Genomic DNA, 17946 nt, shown 5'->3' on the forward strand with positions numbered 1-17946 from the left:
GTTGAGGCAGGTTGAAAAGTTTCAACATAATTTTTTTGTTGTTGTTGCAGTCGAAAAATATTCAGCATAACGCCGCTTGGAAGCTGAAAAGCTGCCTTGAAGGTGCAGAAAATCGCACTTAAGCAACCTTTCCTTTGCTTGATTTATGCGTCAGGTCACAAAGGCAAATCGGCAGTCCAACTCAGAATCCGAAGAAGTGTCTGCGAGTGAGTTACTTATTTTCTCGCACTGTTTCGGTCGTCTCGGTTGCACACAGCAAGGACATGTGCGCTTACTACGTACTTCAGTTGGTTCAGTTGGGCGCTGCGACCAATTGTGTTGGACGTGTGTGCGTGCGCATGAATGTGTGTGTGTGTGTGTGTGTGTGTTGGAGTCGAATTGCTTGACTGCTTTCACTTCTAATATCTTGTTAAACAGTGCTTTTTTGTTATTTTCGCTGTCCATTTGGCTGCAAAACTTGCAAGCGTGCTACCAAAGGTCTGTTATGTGTATGTGTGTGTGTCTTTGAGTATGCCAAGCGCCCCTACAGCACAGCGGCGACGCAGTGTTCTCACACAGTTCACCGCTCAGCTTGCAGTAAAATTCAGCGTTTCATACTTTCTTCCAAGTCATGCGTTTGGCAATGTGCAGTGGTGTGAGTGTATGTGTGTATGTATGTATAATTGTGTTAGTTGCCGCGCGTCCGCTTATGAAAAAGGCGTAAATTTTCTTAATGGACTGAAAATTGGGCAATTTTATAGCCTCATGAATAAAACATTTTTATTTTGCAACAATTACAAACACACGCACGCACGCAATTCGACGGACAGTCAGTGCAAAAGGCTGCCACGATATTACTAGCTGGCGGCCAAGGACAAATAATATATGTGTGTGGCAAGGTTGCACATAAAAAAGATCTATTGTGGCACAAAAATACACTCGCACCAAGTGAAATGCAGCGCAACATCAATGGCATAACTAATTTCCTCGTCAAGACATAAGTATAATAGAATCTTTATCTTTACAAGTAAACATATGTGTGAGTATGTGTGTACTCCCCTTACCCCCACACTTCGTAAATCACAAAGAGATATGCCAGTCACACGCTGTGTTGTGTATTGAATTTATTTGTGCTCCATTATGGTAGGCACTCGTGTCTATCTGGAAGCATCGCGAATCTCAATTACAGCATGCGGACAAAATTGTTTTATCAAGCTGCGGAACCCATCGATATTTTCACTAAAAAGCTTAAATTTAGAGAACACTTGATTTTAAGACGTTTCTAATTTCCTCAAATAATTTTGGAAAATGCAAAATAACAGCTCGTACGAAGAGGAGTGCCATGTCGCAGCGGAGAGAAAACAGACTGCCTACCTCGCAATGTGACGATGGACCGCAACACGTGCGGGATGGTATAGATACCGAGAGTTAAAGAGGGAAGCGAGACGCATTTGCAGACATGAAAACGGGAGAGGGCGAAATGCCTGAGTATGAAGAGCTTGACAAGCTGGCCGACAGGGGTAATCCAGAGCTTACTAAAATTATGGAGGGAACACTTCTCCATCCTGCTGAATGGCAGTGAAACCTTAGCGTCAGGAGAAGGCGAACCCAATTTCCCAATCGATGATGATGAAGCAGACGTTCTATTCCCCAGCCATGAAGAAGTTCGAATAAAAATTACTTAGGCACGCTCTGCCCAACCCACAAACAGGGAGACCCCACAATCTGCGCCAACTACCGTGGGATAAGTCTCCAAAACATCGCATATAAGGGTTCTAACGAGCGCATCGTGTGAAAGATTGAAGCTCACCGTCAACAAACTGATTGGACCTTAGCAGTGTGGATTTAGACCTTTTCATCGACAATTCGAGCTGCAGAACTTAATCGAGCAGGTACAGTCTTCTATAAGAGTGTACAGCTGCTGGCAGATGCCGAAGATATTGATATCATTGGCCTCAACATCCGCGCCGTTAGTTCTGCGTTCTCCAGACTGCTTAAGAGAGTGAAGCAAATGGGTCTGGCAGTGAACGAGGGCGAAACGAAATATCTCCAGTTATCAAATATACAGTCGTCGCACTCGCGACTAGGCTCCCAGGTCAGTGTTGACAGTCATAACTTCGAAATTGTAGATAATTTCGTTGATCTTGGAACCAGCATTAACAGCAACAATAATGTCAGCCTCGAATCCAATGCAGAATAACTCTTGCCAACAGGTGCTACTGAGTATGCAATTGAGAAGTTAAGTCCTTTCACGACGAACAAAGACCAAACTCTATAAGTCACTCATTATTCCCGTCTTGCATAGACGATGACATCATCTGATGAGTCGACGTTACGAGTTTTCGATAGAAAGGTTCTGCGAAAGATCCTTTGCATGTTGGCCACGGTGAATATCGCATTCGATGGAACGATGAGCTGTATGGGATATACGACGACATTGACATAGTTCAGCGAATTAAAAGACAGCGGCCTCGCTGGCTGGGTCATGTTGTCCGAATGGACGAAAACACTCAAGCTCGGAAAGTATTCGACGCCGTACCCGCCGGAGGAAGCAGAGGAAGAGGAAGACCTCCACTCCGGTTGGAAGGACCAGGTGGAGAAGGACCTGGCTTCGCTTGGAATATCCAATTGGCGCCACATTGCGAAAAGAAGGAATGACTGGCGCGCTGTTGCTATAATCGCGTAAGCGGTGTCTGCGCCAGTAAAGAAGAAGAAGAATTTAATGATATGAACTTGGACAATATATGGCTCCAACAGGATGGCGCCAAGAGGCACACAGCGAATGTCACAATCGATTTATTGAAAACCAAGTTTGAGAACGTGTTTTCTCACGAAATGTCCCAGTCAATTGGCCGCCTCGGTCGTGCATTTTGACGCCGTTAGACTATTTTCTGAAGGGCTACGTCAAGTGTATGGTGTATGCGAACATCTGATGAACTTCGTACGAATATCGAACGCGAAATTACAGCAGTATCGGCCGATTTATGCTTGAAAACCGTCGAAAATTGTGTTCAGCGTCTGGATTTCTGAAAGCGTGCCCCTTGGTGGCCATGCAAAAGAATCGAGGTCCATACAAATGTGTACTTTCACAGTAATAGAATTCATTGATATCCCAACCCGTTTTTGTTTTATTTAAAAAAAGTTTTGAAGCGGACGCAGCATGAGTCCACAGATATACACCTCTGACAAGTAACAGTCGAAATAGTGGACACTACGGATAAATTCTCCTCGAAAGAAAGCCTGTCCTATCGGCTGAAAAAGGGATAGTCAGTTTTTTTCGGATTCACAAGGTGTGACCTACATCGACAATCTAGAGGAAGACATAAAGACTATATACTCTAATTGCAGAAGAAACCATCCCATCTGAGAAGAAGGAAGTATTCCTCAATCGAAATGGTTGAACTAGACTACGAACTACTGTCCCATCCAACGTATTTCTCAGATTTGGTTCTGTACGGTTACTTTTTGTTTCCAAACATGAAAAAGGAACGCGTTGAAGTGAAATTTGAGTCGAATAATGATGCTATCCCTACAACAGAGGTGTACTTTGCAGACCTTCAAAGAACATATGTTTCAGATGGGATATATTGAGCAAACATTGAGACTATGTTGAAAAGATTTCAATCCACATATCAAGGTTTTCCTGCAATAGTGTTGCCAACTATTTACTAAATAATCAAAAATATATCCAATAAATATTTCCCTAAGGCAACAACAGGTCACATGAGAACGCTTCTCCTCACTATCTGCTATCACTCTCACAATATTAAACAATGTGGCAACATTGCTTGGCCATAATTGAAGCGGTCATGCATTATGGCGGCTCATATATATAATCTCTAACATATATTTCCCTCAACTGTGCGTAATCTTATTGACTTATGTTGCAAGTAGGTATACATATAGGTATACCCTTGCGCACGTGATGCTCTGGTGTCTGACTTCTGCTGTGCCATGCCATGTTCGTACATGTGTTCGTGCAAACATTTATTATGCCGCTGCATTGATACAATAAATTGTTGATTAATTCAAGAGCCTGTCGCATGCATTCGCCGCCCACTTGGCACACAAAGCCTTCGAAGCCGCCCACAAATACAGACGCATGGTTGTCTCTGTCGCTGCTGCTGATCCATTTAACTAACCGTAAAGGTGTTACGGTTGCTATTATTATTGTCCTTATGGCCAAAGTCAAATGCCGGAAACGGAAATACCAAACACTCGCCGTATAAGTGTCGCACCGTCGGAAATAAATTTTCGCAGACAGTGACACTCATATGAGCTAACACTCCGCCAACTGAATTCACATATGAATGTATATGTAAGCGTATATATTTATATATACTTGTATGTATGTATGTGTGCTTGTGCAGACTGTTGGATATTTTATTGATAAAGTTTGAACCCCGCCGTATTTGTGATGCGAGACTCAGTGTTGATTGCAAGTTTCCACTCAACACAATGGCAGCGCCATATCATAAGTTCGCATGTGTGTGTGTCCGCTTTTCTTGCACGTCCGTCTGACAATCGAAACCAATCGCATATTGGCCGTTCGGACTGCTATTTCGGCTCGTTGCCAGCAAAACTTCGATAATTTATGCCAATTAAGGCGAATGAGCGAATTTATAACTTAAATTGTTTGCCGCTCCCAGAGCCCATAGAAGCCGCCGAGGCTTGGTCATTGTGCTACAAGTAGGCAAATAGTTGTTATTGCGCAATATTTCTTTTCAATAGCAAAGCAATCTCTCAAGTTGCACGCCGCTCTACTTGTTGTTTGCTCTCTATTGTACTGTTGCTGTTGTTTTTGTTGTGTCTGCGCTACAAACTTTTTGTGAATTTATTTATTGGCCTCCCAGGGGATCACTTCAACAAAGGCAACAGCAGCGGCAATATGTTGAACAACAAAAGTGAAAACAGCAACAACTGCTGAAGTAGGTCTGTGTATGTTTGTACCCAACTTCCGTTAGGTGTAAGGCGCGCTTAGCTTAGTTTTAGTCAAAGTTCAATGTTTTCTAGTTTATGCGACTTTTCAACCTTGACATTAGCATTTCGCTGGTGTGTTGGAGAGTGACAAGCCTATGGCCGTCCTTGATGAATATAGATGTATATATGTGTGTGCGATTGTTTTTATGTTTAACATGTACCCTTAATTAACAATTCTTTGGATTCCGTATTTTCTTTATTCAAATATTTAAACATTAACATAAATAAGAAATTTTTTCTTCTTCCTTTTTTCTTATTTGTCACCCGGAGCAGGGTATATTAAGTTTGCCATCAAGTTTGTAACAACCAAAATAAAACGTCGGAGTATATATAAATGACCAAATGATTGATTGTCATCGCTGAGTTTGTTTGTTAGCTCTATTCTATAGTTGTCCGATATAGTTATCTCAAAAACTGAGTAACTAATTCGCGTTTATAAGGACAGACAAACTGACCTAGCTAAATCGGCTTAGCTCGTTTCGCTAATCATTCATATAGACATTTGTACATGACGTGTAGAAAACACTAATAATTCTTCAAATTCCAAAGAGATTCGAAAGAAATAGTTCGATCATCAACTTGAAGGTCCGAAGTGAGATGGACTGGGTTTCACTTAGTTTTTCGATTTGGTGTTAGCTTCCAAAGACGATGATAAAGATAAAGATAAAGATAAAGATAAAGATAAATATAAAGATAAAGATAAAGATAAAGATAAAGATGAAGATAAAGATAAAGATAAAGATAAAGATAAAGATAAAGATAAAGATAAAGATAAAGATAAAGATAAAGATAAAGATAAAGATAAAGATAAAGATTAAGATAAAGATAAAGATAAAGATAAAGATAAAGATAAAGATAAAGATAAAGATAAAGATAAAGATAAAGATAAAGATAAAGATAAAGATAAAGATAAAGATAAAGATAAAGATAAAGATAAAGATAAAGATAAAGATAAAGATAAAGATAAAGATAAAGATAAAGATAAAGATAAAGATAAAGATAAAGATAAAGATAAAGATAAAGATAAAGATAAAGATAAAGAGATAAAGATAAAAATAACTTGAAGTTGAAAAGGAATATGATGGTGAAGCTTATGGTGTTGATGTAATAACATAACTAAATTCCCGACATGGGAAGAGACCTTTCTTACCATAGAGATAGAATTGGATAAATCTAAATAAAACTAACGCTCAAATAAAACAAAAAAAATCCATTAAGGAAGGGCTAAGTTCGGATGTAGCCGAGCGTTTCATCTTCTTGCAACTTGCTAGAATCAAAGCCAAAGAAATACTTTAAGGTGCAAACCGTCAACCAGAGGATGGCACATACTGAAAAAATATCCCTGGGTTTCATTAAAATACCTTACATACAATCACCAATCATATGGGGTAAAATTAGCCTGTTGTACGAAGATCCTGACATTAGTTATATGGGGGCTAGGTCAAGTTTTCGCCCAATTTTATTTATTTTAAGCACAAAGCTGCACTGATATGAGTAAAACGCGCTCTGTAATTTTTATTAAGATAATTCAAATATTGGCCGAAAGTTCGAAATCAACTATAGGCTCTGGGGTCCACATATTCGGTGCCTAGTGACTTGAACTGTTCTGGTTGGATTTGAGAAAATTTTAGTCATGAGGTAGTAAACTTTAAAAGAATTATTAGCGCAAAATATTATACGTTATTTAATTAATTCTTGATTTGTATACTGGAAAGTGAAAGAATTAAATGGAAATTGTGTTATATGGGAAGTTGGCGTGGTTGGAGTCCGATTTTCGTACTATTACATAGGAATGTGAGAAGAATGTCATACACCGAATTTGGTTGAAATCGGTCGAGAGGGTCCTGAGATATGTCATTTCACCTAAAAGTGTGTGGTGACACGCTAATTGCCAGTTTTTAGCCCGGCTTCTATTAAGCTTTATTATACTATCTCGTTTTATGTCTCTATCATATTTAATTATTGAATGCGATATGCATTTGTTGTAGTTTTTACCAGTACCGTTATATGCGGAGTGAACAGGGGTAGCTTAAAACTATTAAAGGAATGTTTTTAGGGACAAATTAATTAGACCTTTGCTGTAGCGCATAAAATTTTGTATTAGAATATTCTTTTTCTTCAATTGTATGTTTACTTGCTTAATGCAAGAGATCAAAAAACCCAGGATATCATACCGGGTGTAGGAGTAAGAAGTGTGCGTTTTTGTAAAAAAGAAATACTAATTTCAATGAGATAGTAAAAAAAATATAATCAAAGTACTGACAATTGCTTTTTATACATTTTACCCAACATCCTGAACGGATTTTGCTTTGTGGTCAGGTGCATTGTCGTGTAAAATTGTTGTGCCGTGTCTTCTGTTCCATTCTGATAATTTTTCGATGAATGCATGGTTCAAGTTGATCATTTGTTGTCTGTAGCAATCAGTACTAAAAGCTTCACCAGGTTTTAAAAGCTCATGATATACTACATACAACCTTCGGATGCCACAAAACACAGAGCATTGCCTCCTTACCCAATGAATCTGTTTTTGCAAGCGATGTTGACGGTTGTTCCGGATTAACCCATGACTTTCTCCGTTTAGAACACTTCAAATAAATCCATTTTTCATCGCAAGTGACAATTCTATGAAAAACTTATTTACTTTCGTGTCTTTGAAGCAAAATTTCACAAGTGTTTTCTTTTGGTTTTCCATTTGTCTTTCATTCAATTCATGTGGCACCCATTTTACAAACTTTTGGATCTTTCTCATAGCTTTCAAACGATCTGAAATTGTTTGTTTTGCATCATTTAACATGACTGTCCCTTGCCTTTGACTCAAAGTATCATCTTCATCCAATATTGCTTCATTTCTCACTTAAAATCATTATCTCTCAATCATTGAAACCATCTTTTGCATGTTGCTTCTGATAGATCACCATATGCCTCGACAAGCGTTCGATGCGTCTCTCTCTTTAAAATCATCTCTACTTTTTTTGTGAAACATTGTGAACATTTTGAACGTGCAGTATGTTTTCTCAATCACTTGTGATTGGCGACCTGAAGTTATGAGACTCATTTCAACGCGAAGTGATTTGAGTATGAAAATCTTGCGAAGTAATAAAAGTCCTCCGTTATAGTTTCTGAAACTGTCAAATAAATATTTGCTTAAAGTATGGCATAACTTATTTCTACAGCTCACGAACCCGGAAGTTACTCACTCAACTATTTGTTGAGGTTATTTTCATTTATTTATTTTAGTTTTTTTGTTTCTCTGCACAACCGCAAACACCTTATGACTTCATCCATATGTAATTAAATTTCCGGCATACCTATGTAAACACATACATATGTTTGGGTGTGTGTGTGCGTATGGTACTTGGTTTGCCTGTCAACTGCAGTGGCCGCAGAAAAATGTTACTCATACGCCACGTACCCCCGCACACTTCACCTGCTCTACGCCGTCATACATACGCAGCACTTGAAGATAATTTGCGCTGCTGCTGGTTTTCAAATCCAGCTTGCTGGTGTGCCCGTCGAGTGTAAATAAATCGCGGCATAGCTAATGGCATTTGCCAACAGCGCCACAGCAAATGCAAACACCAACAAACCTATGCGCAACAACAAATGTCATGCGCTGTATCTCTAGTTGTTGTTGTTTCTCGTGTGTGTCAGTATGAGTGTATGTGTGTAAATATTGCTGCCACTTGCAGACCGCAGCCACTCAAGGACGCATAACTGCTGGGTTTTTATTAGATTTCCACAGTAACGCCTCGCAGACGTCAGCAGCGCAAAAAACAACTCAACAAACAACAACAGACGAGTTTTGTGGCTTGTGTGTGCGCGCACATATAAGCTGGTCGTCATCAGATATGCGATTTCATTAGCATAATTTTATAGTCAAGACGACCATGCAATTGGAATGCACATATGTAAGCGCACACTCAACACACACCCACACACACACACACAGCTAAGCGTTGGTAGTCTTTTATAGACGCCGCGCTGCATTTCTTGGTAAATCACATGGAATGCGCGTAAAGTAAAGAAGTGGAAAATGACAAAGCAAAAGCGTAGTGCAAAAGTAAATGTCGTGTTCTTCACTTTGTGCGCCCGCTGCTTCTTCCTTCTGCTCGCTGTGTCGCCGCCGCAAAGGCAATAGCAGCTAAATGCAATGACTGTCATGATTTCGCTATGCGAGCTACGCTTTCGCTATTTTTATATTATTTATTGTGCAATTTGGCGCATAAAAAACTCACAACGAGTAATAAAGAAAACAAAAAGGCACAAGATGACATTCGTAGATAGGCGAATCCCACACAAAAACACACAGGAAGCGCCAGCTTCGCAAAATGACAACGAATCAAGAAAAAATATATAGAATATCAAAAGCAGCAAAGTGTTGCACAAACACAGCCACAGGCAAGCAGTGGAGATCACAGCAGCATAAGGAGCAGTAAAGCGTTTGTTTAGACAAAGAATTTGGGGTGTGTGAAATGTAGCAAATGTGGCAAGTCAACAAAGTGGCTGGCAGATCAAAGTGCCCAGAAAATGGCGAAAGCGCAGCCGTAATTGCCGGGGTGGAGCACAACAAACACATACATACTCGTGTGTGCAGATTTGTCAGGCAGTAGAAATCGAAAAAGGGTGGTGGCAAGCGGCGTGAGAGGCGCACAAGTGAGGAATTGGAAATCAGACCGCAAATATGCACATTGAACAGAAGTAAGGATGAGCTAAATACAACCGCAGACGGGTCGAATGTGGGGAGTCTGTGACTTCCGTGGCAGACAACCTATTTAGGAGAGTAGACACAATATCCGGTTTCGCAAATTTCTATCGTAAATAGTGAAACGAGGAAACATCGCCAAATGTGTTGAGGCTGATCGACTTCGCCGAGGCTCGAAATATGATTGTCTGTAGTACTAGATTCTAACGTAGAAAAATTCACCATGCTACCTGATTGTCCCTGGAAGGCATCAAGCAGATCGATCATTTTGTGATCGTTCCTACAGCAGTAGGGTCTACATAATCGGAACGGACCCGGTTTTTTATCCGGCCAAGGACTGTCAACTCGGCGTAATTCTCCAGCAACCAAAACAACAACAACAATCTTGTGATACACGTAAGATACGTCTCCAGTGTTTTGGACGTGCGTACGCTTCAAGGTTCTAACATCGACTCGGACTACTATCTTGCTGCAATCAAGATACACAACCGGCTCTACGAAGCAAAAAACGTACGTCAACAAACACAAGGAAGGTTCGATGTCGAGAAGATGCAATTACTACAGACAGCCGAACGATTTTCTACTGGACCTGTACTCCTGCTCTCTGAGAGCACTCGTTAGCACCTCGGTCTAAGGGAACTGTGGGACGACATTTCAAGCTCCTTACGTACAGCTGCAAACGAAACAATGGTTTTCGCAAAATGCAAAAGAACAGCTGGTACAATGAGGAGTGCTGTGTCGCAGCGGAGAGAAAATAGACTGCCTACCTCCCAACGCTAAAATCGACCACAACACGCGGGATGGGATAGATACCGAGAGTTAAAAAGGGAAGCGAGACGCGTTTGTAGACAAAAAAAAGAGAGGCCGGAATGCGTGGATACGAAGAGCTTGATAAGCTGGCCGACAGGGGTAATGCTCGAAAATTCTACGAAAAAATGCGGCGACTAACACAAGGTTTCAAGATCAGAGCATTCTCTTGTAGAAACCACAGAGGTGATCTAGTGACAGATGTCCTGAGCATACTAAAATTATGGAGGGAACACTTCTCCAGCCTACTGAATAGCTGACGTGGCATTACCGGTCCATGAAGAAGTTCGACAGCAATTACCCGTTTGAAGATCAACAAAGCGGCCGATGAATTTCCGGCGAGCTATTCAAACACGGCGGCGAAGAACTGATAAGGAGCATGCGTCAGCTTCTTTATAGAATATGGTCGGAAGAAAGCATGACCGATGATTGGAATTTAAATGAGCTGCCCAATCCACAAAACGGAAGACCCCGCAATCTGCACCAACTACAGTATGATAAATCTCCTTAACATCGCGTTGTGTGAAAGATTAAACCCCACCCTCAACAAACTGATTGGACCTTAAGGTCTTAACCTGGCTTAAGACCTGGAAAATCAATAACCGACCTGATATTCACCATGCGCCAAATCTTGGACAAGACGCGTGAAAAGAGAATCGACACGCACCACCTCTTCGTTGATTTCATAGCTGCCTTTATGCAGCGATGTCTGAATTTTGTATCGCCGCAAATCTAATACAGCTGTGTAAACTGACATTGAACAACACTAAAAGCTCCGTCAGGATCGGGAAGGACCTCTCCGAATCGTTCGATTCTAAACGAAGATTCAGACAAGGCGACTCCCTAACATGCGATTTCTTCAATCTACTCCTGGAAAAAATAATTCGAGCTGCAAAGCTGAATCGAGAAGGTACAATCTTCTATAAAAGTGTACAGCTGCTGGCATATGCGGATGATATTGATATCATTGGCTTCAACATCCACGTTAATTTTGATGGATAAGAAAGCGAAGCAAATGGGTCTGGTAGTGAACGAGGGCAAAACGAAATTTCTCCTGTCATTAAACAAACAGTCGTCGCACTCGCGATTGGCTCCCACGTCACAGTTGACTTGGAAGTCAAAGATAATTTCGTCTATCTTGGAACCAGCATTAACACTAACAACAACGTCAGCCTCAAAATCCACCGCAGAATAACTCTTGCCAACAGGTGCTACTTCGGACTGCGTAGGCAATTGAGAAGTAAAGTCCCCTCTCGACGAACAAAGACTAAACTATACAAGTCACTCATTATCCCAGTCCTGCTAAATGGTGCAGAGGCATGGACGATGACAACGTCTGATAAGTCGGTTTTACTAGTTTTCTAGAGAAAGGTTCTGCAAAAGATTTATTGTTTTTTTTGCGCATTGTCAACGGCGAATACCGCAGTCGATGAAACGATGAGCTGTATGACATTGAGGTAATTCAGCGAATTAAGAGACAGCGGCTGCGCTGGCTAGGAAATGTCTTCCGTATGGATAAAACACTCCGGCTCTGAGAGTATTCGACCCAGTACCCGCCGGGAGAATCAGAGGGAAAGGAAGACCTTCACTCCGTTGAAAAGAACATTATCACAAAAAAACGCTCATTTCATACCGGACGCCTCACAACAAAAACATTATACTAAAAGTTTGGCTTTCAAGTACCGCTTGAAAGTCCATAAAACTTTGTCCAACATCAAAAGTAAACTCGATTAATTTTTGTTTTTAACTTTAATTATCAATTAAGTTGTTACTTCGGTTTTTATTGATTTATATGAATTAATTAATAATAGTTAATACATTCTTCTTACATTTCAAAACGATATTTTCTCTGAGTTTTGAAAAGTAAACAACAGAAGAGCAATACATAAGTATAACACATATGTAATTAGTAACTAGTCTTAATATAACTAGTTATATTGAGAATATCTAGTAGCTATCAGGCTATCTATAGTATTATATGTTTGTGGTTTTCTGGTATAAACATACCGTTATGTATCCCTATTCGAATATGCATGCATTTATGTCATAGGTAAACGTAGTGGGGTTTGGGTGGGTGGGATTAACTGTTTTTGTGCACACACTAACGAAAAAACTCCAACGAAATATTTTGTATTATCTTTTTCTCTTTCCATTTCACAACTGGCTGCAGTTTATGTCTCGGGATAGCGGCAATAAGATGTGCTCTCCACCAATTCGCGCGGTATCCAGTCCTCATAAAGGGGCAGACGATTCTTCAGCGTCTCCACTTCACGCAAAATACGCACCACATTACCGCCAATTAATTTCTTTATGGCTGCATTACCCCAAACGCGATCACGTGCCAGCTCAGCGAGTAAAAAAGCATAGCTTTTGGGCGCGCCACCAAGTCCAATGTGATCCACACCTGCCACTTTGCGCACATAATTGATGGCGTTGATAGCTTCACGCACCGAGAATCGACGCTCATCGCAACGTTCCAAGTTCAGCATTATAACGCCGCCGTTATCCGAGAGCAGACTAACAAGAAGAAGCATGAGCACACGTCTATAATGGAAGCAAAAGAAAAAACTAAACTTACCTCAAAACGCGATCGGGTATGGAAGCAACGCTGGAGCTGTTGCAGAGCGAAATCGGTACAGCATTCAAAAGTAAAACGGGTGCTTTGGCGGTATGCAAAGCAGTTACCATGGCCGCCTCGGAAAGCTGCGAAATCTCAATAAGCATACCCAAACGGTTCATCTCGTAAAGTACTGTCTGCAAGGATGAGAATAAAAAAAGTTAGAATCTTGACCATTTTAGCGACTACCCACCTTCCCGAACTCGTTAATCGAGTGTGTGGCATTTTCCTCAAATAGATAGTCGTGGCTGCGTATGCAAGCGGCGGCCCACGGTGTAGTGCATTCCAAACTAGTAATCGATACAAAGCGCGCGCCTAACAGATACATCGAACGCAGCACCGCCAGACTAGCGCCCAATGTATGACCGCCACCCAGACCTAACATAACAGCCACCTCGCCACGTATATGCGTCTGTTCCATTTCGTCGGCGGATAACACGATATGCAATGCATCCGTATTGGCGGTGATGCGACGCGCCTCATCAATACCCTCCAACGCCAGCTGCACCGCATCCAAATATTGTGCACCGCAGGGTACGGAGATTGGCCAGAACACAGCACCGACATGATTGCGGCGAACCTCATTCAAGAGACCGCCGCTGGTGCGATTCACAGCATCACGCATTGGTGGCTGCCAGGAGGAGCCTTCGATAAGTGGTGACTCGGTCAACAAACGACGTATGAAAGCCAAACGCGCTTCCAGCAATGAGGAAGAACGCAACTGTAGAGCCAAAGGTATGCCGCCAGCCATTGCTATGCAAACCAACATTATGCCGAGAACTACTATCAGGCGACGATTGCGCGACGAGCGGCTTGGCTCACTGCCGCTATCGCTGCATGCGCTCATTTTGTAGGCGGCAGCGGCGATTGCGCCATTCTTTAGCTTCTCACCGCCGAGCTTTGTGATCTCAGGCGGTAGTTCAATATCCGCAATCTCTGTGAAAACAAAACACTGTTGCTTGCAATGAGGCTGATGTTCGTGTGGAGGCGCCTTCAATTCGTGCGGGTGTGGGAGTTGTACGGTCGGTGGTGGTGGTGGCGGTGCGTTGCTTAATAGAGTATTGAGTGCGACTGCTTGATGTTGCTGATGGTGCTGATGATGTTGATGCTGATGCTGAGGGTACGGATGCTGCTGATGGTGATGTATGGCGGCAGCGCACACCTCAATATATTCGCGATTTGGCACTGGATTCATGCTGCTGCCATTAATTGGTTTATATAAGCAAAGCGTTTGGCTTTCCAAATCAGCTGCAAGCTGTTGCGCTCCGAACTTTCTCTTTTTTATTATGGACGTTTCGATTTTAGTTATCTAATTAAATTTGATTGATTATTTACCAACAAGTGAAATAAGTCCTTTAGCATATACACTGCTTGATATGAGGAAAAAAGCTTTATCGATTTTTCATTTGACATTTGTCCTGCTCCTGCGCAATGCTATGCGTCACAGATTTGCAACAGGATGCACAAAATTTTAGTCAGCTGATATTGCCTTAGCGATGTTTACTTACCTAAAAATAATAGCTGCACACCTCCTTGGCACTGGTCAGGCTAATAAATCTGTATGATTACTTGCAATGTCTTAAAATCTTAAAAACATTACATTTTATTTGTAAGCAAATATTTTTGATACAATTTCTTATGTATTACCTTTTAAAACATAGTTTGAGTAAGAAAAAAAGATTGAATTTTTAACGACTAAAATCCATTGATCCGTTCCAATTCCATTTCAAGTAAGAATCTAAATTCGAAAAAGTAAATTTCAAGCGTTATTGTGAATGAGCTATTGTCAAAGCAAAAACATTGGCGGTCAGCTGTTGTAAACAAATTATTGCACGTGCGTTATACATATATCGTGAAGATTGTACTTTATTTTATTTAACGAATCAGCAAAATGCCCGAAATAGAGGGATACAAAGGTAACTCAGACATATGAAATTAATAAAGAAAATTAAAATTTCAAATAAAAAACATTTTTAGTGATACCTTTACGCCTCACTGCGGACCGTCCTCTGGAGCTCTGCCATCATATTTATATGCGGGAGCATTTTATACGATTGGAGGATGCAGACAAACCGAAAGGCCGCACACTCTTCTTACTGAACGTGCCACCATATGTGACAGAGCAAAGTTTGGGCACTTTTTTCCGCGCCAAAGTAGATGTTCCAAACACAGTCAGCTTTGCTGAACGTCCAGGTCGAAATGAAAGTGAAAAATGGCAACAAAATTGCGTACCGTTTAGCGCATCAACAACGCCATTTAAATTTAAAGTGGCTTATGTAGTCTTTCACAAAAATGTGGGTGTTAAACGAGCGTTGCAATTGGATAGCATAGATTTGTTTAATACCGATGGCAATTGTGTGTTGGATTCGGGTATGCAGCTATTACATAGCCAATATGAGAAACGAATTTTGGATGAAGAGGAATTGCAAGCACGCATTGATAAGTATATAGAACTTTATGATAAGCGCGAAAAGGAGGCGATTGAAGCGGCGAAGAACTCCGAAGCAGATGCCGACGGTTGGGTGACTGTCGGCAAACAAGGACGTAACGCCGGTTTCGAACAGAAAGAATCGGTTGTTGGACGTTTAGAAGAGAAAATAGTGCGAGGCAAGAAGAAGAAGGAATTAGAGAATTTCTACACTTTCCAGATACGTGAATCGAAAATGAAGAATATAATTGAATTGCGCAAAAAATTCGAAGAAGACAAGCAGAAAATCGAGGCACTAAAGAAGACGCGTCGGTTTAGACCTTTCTAGTTATATATGTACTTATAATTGAAGCTATATACTTCAAAGATAAGTGTACATTTTTTATTTGTCAAAATATAATTTACATTAGTATAGATAGCTTAAACTTAATTCAATTTTTCCTGTTTGCTTTTATAACCATGGTCATAAGTGGGTGTGGCGGAAGTGTTTCCAAAAGACACAATAATTGTGTTATATTGCCATACATGCACTTTACAGATATAGCTAACTGTACTGCTTGTGCTAATCGTTCCACGCTTTTCTGATATGCCGCATCCTTGGTGGGTTCGATCTTATCTGCAACCAAGCGTGCTACATACGTTTGCAGCGGACCCACATTTTGTGCCACATGTTGCGCGTTTAATGCTGTTGGCGGACCAGAGTTGTCAATTTGTAGCATCGTTTGCAAAAGCCACAGGTGTAAATTACTATATGAAGGACGATTAGAGAACATAGGTGACAGGACTGCCCAACGTATAAGCCCTGCTAAAGGTGTAACAACGGGCATTGCTATGGCACCACTCGGTAACGCTAAAGGCTGCTGGGATGCTAAGCATAAGTCATGATTTTCACTTATCCATTCGGTGAATACATCTAATAAAGCATCAGGTGGTGGTGTCAGTACGCCATTCTGCTCTTTCATATATAAATCTGCCACAGTCGTCATAAGATTAGCTGCAAAGTGTGGTGCGACCATTGGTAATTGCTTGAATTGCTCCGAAGTTTTTCGTGAAAATGTTATAAAATCACTAACCAAACTTTGTGCCACTTCCAGGCTTGGTGGATTCATGCAACCTACTTGCTGCATCCAAGTACCAGCAGATGAGAGCAGTGGAGCTACAGAACCCGATACAGCAGTGCTCACTAAGCGGCACAGTATTTTGGAACGTTGCGGTGTAAGATTGCTGCCAAAGAGAGAGAGAAATACCACATTACGTGTAGCGTCCGGCCCAGGTTGAGAGAAATATTCAATAAGAACTATGATCAGTTGGAACTCTTGAAACGAATTCAATTGTGTGCCGGTAAAAGATTGTCCTTTACGAATATCAACAGGATCTTTAGGACGTTCCATAAACACAAATTCGGAGATTAGTTGAATTGCAAAGTTTTGTTTGCTGCGACTTACAACTATGCTCTCTAAAAGTAAACGGGATATGAGTTTTCTAAATGTAAATAAAAACTTGCAATTTTACCTATTCGTGGCAGTGCCTCCTTTGCGCAAGCAGGAAAGTCCAACTTTCGTAAAGTCTGTTTAAAATCAGCTTGCGACATTTTTGTAAAAATAAACGCAAATATGATTCAATGAAATGTAAACAAACTGCAAATAACAAAGTACAAAAGAAGAAACCGGTGTGATGGACAAAACAAAATAATCGACCCTTTCAAAATATACATGAGAAATCGGCTATCGATAAATGATACGGCAGGTCCAAGAGTGCCTTACTTGTAATATCCATTGAGGGTTTGTTGTATATCATGAAGGGGAATATTGACAGACAATATATGTTGACTCGACAACTATATTGTGTACATGTAATCAATGTTTGTAAAAGTCACATAATAAATCTTTTAATATATCGGATTTCAATTAGTAACAATTTTCCTGAACGAAATGATGGAGAGAGCAAATTATCGATATTTTAATATTATATCAATTGCGTGTTTCGAACAGAAAACAAGGATTAAGGATTGCATTGATACATTTTAATTGATTGTTAGAAATAGTCATCTGTTAAATCATTGTAATGTGACACTTAACATCTAAACAATTTTATCGGGTTGATGTTTATAAGAAAGAAATTACATAATGCTGAATACTCAGTCTGTAAATTTAAATTTTGCATTTGAATTTACTACTTTAATTGTTCTAATAATTTTAACAATAGTTTTTATCGTTTATTACCACTGTGCTTCGGAAATTCCATAGCGTTCCAGTTTTGAAGCAACATTGCAAATAAATCCGTTATATTGTTTAGAATATCGATATATTTCGAAACCGATCGCTGCTTGTATCTAGTATTGAATTTCGAACAGTGATCCGTAAAATTGCAAAATTATTTTCTTTTGTTTTTTTCAAAAAACATAAAAATTACGCGCCGGCAGTTGTTAATTTT

General features: G+C 40.5%; 3 protein-coding genes across 3 annotated transcripts; 1 reads left to right on the forward strand and 2 right to left on the reverse strand.

The window, feature by feature from the left end:
• Window positions 1-12198: 12198 nt before the first annotated feature.
• LOC126767756 (dipeptidase 1) lies at window positions 12199-14482 on the reverse strand. The gene is made up of 3 exons (XM_050485361.1): window positions 13279-14482; window positions 13047-13222; window positions 12199-12985 (listed from the first exon to the last, which is right to left on the reverse strand). The coding sequence occupies exons 1-3, from the start codon at window positions 14278-14280 to the stop codon at window positions 12640-12642; spliced, it is 1524 nt and encodes a 507-aa protein (XP_050341318.1). The 5' UTR covers window positions 14281-14482; the 3' UTR covers window positions 12199-12639.
• A 401-nt stretch (window positions 14483-14883) lies between these two features.
• Window positions 14884-15948, forward strand: LOC126767867 (ribosomal RNA-processing protein 7 homolog A). Its single transcript, XM_050485570.1, has 2 exons — window positions 14884-15001; window positions 15063-15948. The coding sequence occupies exons 1-2, from the start codon at window positions 14977-14979 to the stop codon at window positions 15839-15841; spliced, it is 804 nt and encodes a 267-aa protein (XP_050341527.1). The 5' UTR covers window positions 14884-14976; the 3' UTR covers window positions 15842-15948.
• Window positions 15827-17202, reverse strand: LOC126767814 (integrator complex subunit 15). Its single transcript, XM_050485464.1, has 2 exons — window positions 17026-17202; window positions 15827-16969 (listed from the first exon to the last, which is right to left on the reverse strand). Exons 1-2 carry the CDS (start codon window positions 17102-17104, stop codon window positions 15945-15947), a joined length of 1104 nt encoding a protein of 367 aa, XP_050341421.1. The 5' UTR covers window positions 17105-17202; the 3' UTR covers window positions 15827-15944.
• Between the last annotated feature and the right edge of the window lie 744 nt (window positions 17203-17946).

Source organism: Bactrocera neohumeralis, chromosome 2 (genome assembly GCF_024586455.1).
Source record: "Bactrocera neohumeralis isolate Rockhampton chromosome 2, APGP_CSIRO_Bneo_wtdbg2-racon-allhic-juicebox.fasta_v2, whole genome shotgun sequence".
Taxonomy (NCBI): domain Eukaryota; kingdom Metazoa; phylum Arthropoda; class Insecta; order Diptera; family Tephritidae; genus Bactrocera; species Bactrocera neohumeralis.

Excerpts from the sequence above, each read along its gene's own strand:
- LOC126767756 (XM_050485361.1), bottom strand. The coding sequence starts at position 14,280 with ATGAATCCAGTGCCAAATCGCGAATATATTGAGGTGTGCGCTGCCGCC. Across the intron at positions 13,223-13,278 it reads CGATTAACGAGTTCGGGAAG|ACAGTACTTTACGAGATGAA; the intron begins GTGGGTAGTCGC and ends TCATCCTTGCAG. Across the intron at positions 12,986-13,046 it reads ATACCCGATCGCGTTTTGAG|TCTGCTCTCGGATAACGGCG; the intron begins GTAAGTTTAGTT and ends TCTTCTTGTTAG.
- LOC126767867 (XM_050485570.1), top strand. The coding sequence starts at position 14,977 with ATGCCCGAAATAGAGGGATACAAAG. Across the intron at positions 15,002-15,062 it reads CGAAATAGAGGGATACAAAG|TGATACCTTTACGCCTCACT; the intron begins GTAACTCAGACA and ends AAACATTTTTAG.
- LOC126767814 (XM_050485464.1), bottom strand. The coding sequence starts at position 17,104 with ATGTCGCAAGCTGATTTTAAACAGACTTTACGAAAGTTGGACTTTCCT. Across the intron at positions 16,970-17,025 it reads GGAGGCACTGCCACGAATAG|AGAGCATAGTTGTAAGTCGC; the intron begins GTAAAATTGCAA and ends GTTTACTTTTAG.